We start from the raw sequence: 2,928 nt of genomic DNA, 5'->3' as shown, positions 1-2,928 counted from the left end.
TCTTGCATACTGCGAGAGCGTCAGGCTGTGAAAAGGATACACTGCTTGCTGGCTGCTGACTGCGGGATGGCCCCATGAATGGTCTTGCGTATGTTTTGATTTGAAGTGTTTGTGTGCATAGAGAGTAGGGGAGAAGTGTGGGGGTGCTATGAGATGTGATGTAATTTCTAACCATCGCCACACAGCACTGCTTTGTGGGTTTTGGGAGGGGAGGGGCTGAGAGCTTAGTTTAGCTCATTAATGGCATGCGTGTCGGAGTGTAGTCGGGTGTTGCGGGTCGGGGAATTATAAATAACATTGAGCCATCCATAGTGTGCTTTGATTTTAATGCTGCTAATGAGCTGGACGCTAATGTTTAGCGAAGAGATTCAGCTGCAGAGATTCCACTGCAAATCTTAAGTGACAAGAAGTGCTTTTTATTTGTGACGATCAATTCACCCACTCATTGGGATTAATATAAAGCTCAGAAACGGTGCCACGCAGCGATGCCAAGCCCTGATTGAGGGGCACTGGCTTGGGTCGTTGCGACACGTTCTGCATCCATTTCTCGAATGCCTCATCCGCCTGCTTGTGGCGCAGCAGCGTCTCCTGGTGCAGCCTCGCGGCCTCCCTCTGCTGCTGCATGCGACGCTTCTCCGCCTGCTTCACCTTTTCCATTTCCCACTCCTGCAGACGACGCTGAGCGGCTGCATCCAGGCGAGGCGCTGATGCCGATTTAGACTTGTTCTGGACGGGTTTATTTGGGGGCGACTTCAAAGAGGTTTTGGAGCTGGACGCTGTCTTTTGCTGAAACTTTGCCGCACACCAACGCTCGTAGCTATCCTTGGCCATCTTCTGACGCTCGGCGATATCTTTCTTGAGCTCCACCTCCTTCTGACGCTCGGCCTGAGCCTTGTATTGCTTCTGCTGGCGCTTCGCTGAAAGCCAAGTGTCGTAGGCCTCCTTGACTGGACGCTCCAGCTTCAGATCTTTGATCGTTTGACTGTAGGTGGGTGAGTAACCCTCCGATTCGGTTTCGGTTTCCGTTTGGGAACGAATTTTGAGCGAGGGAATGCTCACGCATGGATCATCCGCCATGGAGGGGTTTGAACTTGTCTCCTTCGAGATTATCTCATCCCAACTGCACTCCGAAGTGGTGGAGTCCTTGTCCAGCATCAAGTCACCCATGGCCTGTGAATCTTCATATTGCGAAGAATTATATGAGCTTCGCCCGTCTTCTTCTGGAAGAGTTTCCGCTTCCGTTTCAGTCTCCTGTGAAGCACAGTAACGTGGTGTGGACACATCTCTTTCATTTGTTGAATTGCCATTCGTGGCCGAAATGAATTTGCCCACATAACGCACTGTGCTGGGACTGCCCATGCCTGACACGGTCTTCCCATCGTCGTAGGTCTTAATGTAAGTTCTAGAGCCCTTGGCCAGGGGCAACTTTTCAACTGATTCTTCCGACTGGTCGTCATTGGGTGGGCTCTTGAGAGCCCAGGAGCGATTGCCGCTGAAGATTTCCCATTTAATCAGAACGCCGCGATTATTGAGGCGACCCAGAAAGGCCATGGTGCGAGAGGTGCTGTCGAATAAGTTTTAGAGAGAGTTTTAATAACTCACTTATGTTGCAAAAATGTCTACAAAATGCAATACGTAGCCTTTGGAAAGACTATTTTTTCTGAATTAATTCTGCTTATTTGAATGTAAATTTGATTTTATTGTATGTGAAACTATTTTGTCAGAGCGTTTTTGATGTTTCAGTGTTCCTGTGTTGCTAACAATAGAATGAGGAAATATTCACAAATCATTTTTCATTAGTAAACAGCAAAAAAGCAACGATTACTTGGTAGCTGAAATTTACTTTCTTTCAGGTGTGAAAATAAAGCAAGTTTTTTGGTATGAAAGGGGACCATTAATTGTACAACAAAATGCCGATGTTTTGGATGATTTATATTAGAAGTTTTGTTTACAGAAATTACATCAGTGATAAGGATTTTGACTACTTTAAGAACTATTTTCGGCTCTTTTATAGGGTTTAAGTGTTTAAACTTGATTCCGAATCCATTAATTGAAAATAAAAAGAAAACATTTTTTTGGCCTGACTTTTCGTGGTTGTGCTCTGCATAGAACTATATCGATGTTAGTTACCCATTGAGGGAACAATCTTACTCTCTTTTTTAAGGCATATTTGTGCCTCCAATTTATTCCCTTAATATTTGGTTTACGCTCGTTTCGAGTCCGCCTACAAAGTCACAAAGTTTTGAATTGCTTTGAAAGCTTTTTGGTTTATTTTTCGGAGGTCTACATTTTAGATTTCATTTTCTATTAATATACAATTTAGCGATTTTTTGCTATTACACGGCTCCACGACCACTTTCAGCAGGGAGCGGGGGCAGGCGGCCTCGCACAATTTGATTGCCGTTGCAGTGGCCGCTGTTGCTCCTAGTTGCTGTTGCCGGTTGCCGCTTTTACATTCTAATCGAAATTTTTTATTGTTCAAAGTCACGAAATGTGTGCGACGCTACGCTGCAACGATGACGAAAACAATGGCGGCAACAACGGTGGTAATGGTGGCAGCAGTAGCAGTAGCGGCAGCGGCTTCGAGGTAATGTCAGTTATTTGACAGCACCGACAGTCGAGTGCAATGGCGGCTCAGACATGCAAGAGGTTTGCTGGCAGCCTGCCTGCCTTCGTCTCGCCGCAACAGCCGCAGTAGTAGTAAACTGGCTGTTGTACCTCCACTCGTACTCGTAGTAGTCGCAGTCGCAGTCGCCGTCGCCGTCGTGATGTCTAAAAGCTAAGCCAAAAATGTGCCACTTAGCCGAGCGGGGCATAAAATGGCAATGCCCCATGCCCTGTGCAGAAGCCGCCCCCATTGCCACACACACAAACATACTGGCTGCAACCGCATGAACAAAAAATACAGATATTTTGGGACATAGTCGA

General features: G+C 46.4%; 1 protein-coding gene across 1 annotated transcript; it reads right to left on the bottom strand.

Annotated features, from left to right (window-relative positions):
• Positions 1-395: 395 nt before the first annotated feature.
• LOC117900370 (coiled-coil domain-containing protein 34) lies at positions 396-1,697 on the bottom strand. Its single transcript, XM_034810720.1, has 2 exons — positions 1,624-1,697; positions 396-1,579 (listed from the first exon to the last, which is right to left on the bottom strand). Exon 2 carries the CDS (start codon positions 1,549-1,551, stop codon positions 430-432), a length of 1,122 nt encoding a protein of 373 aa, XP_034666611.1. The 5' UTR covers positions 1,552-1,579; positions 1,624-1,697; the 3' UTR covers positions 396-429.
• Between the last annotated feature and the right edge of the window lie 1,231 nt (positions 1,698-2,928).

This window comes from Drosophila subobscura, chromosome U (genome assembly GCF_008121235.1).
Source record: "Drosophila subobscura isolate 14011-0131.10 chromosome U, UCBerk_Dsub_1.0, whole genome shotgun sequence".
Taxonomy (NCBI): Eukaryota; Metazoa; Arthropoda; class Insecta; order Diptera; family Drosophilidae; genus Drosophila; species Drosophila subobscura.
This window is presented reverse-complemented; position numbering and strand designations above follow the sequence as displayed.

What these genes read in the sequence shown, in the direction of transcription:
- LOC117900370 (XM_034810720.1), bottom strand. Translation starts at nt 1,551, where the DNA reads ATGGCCTTTCTGGGTCGCCTCAATAATCGCGGCGTTCTGATTAAATGG.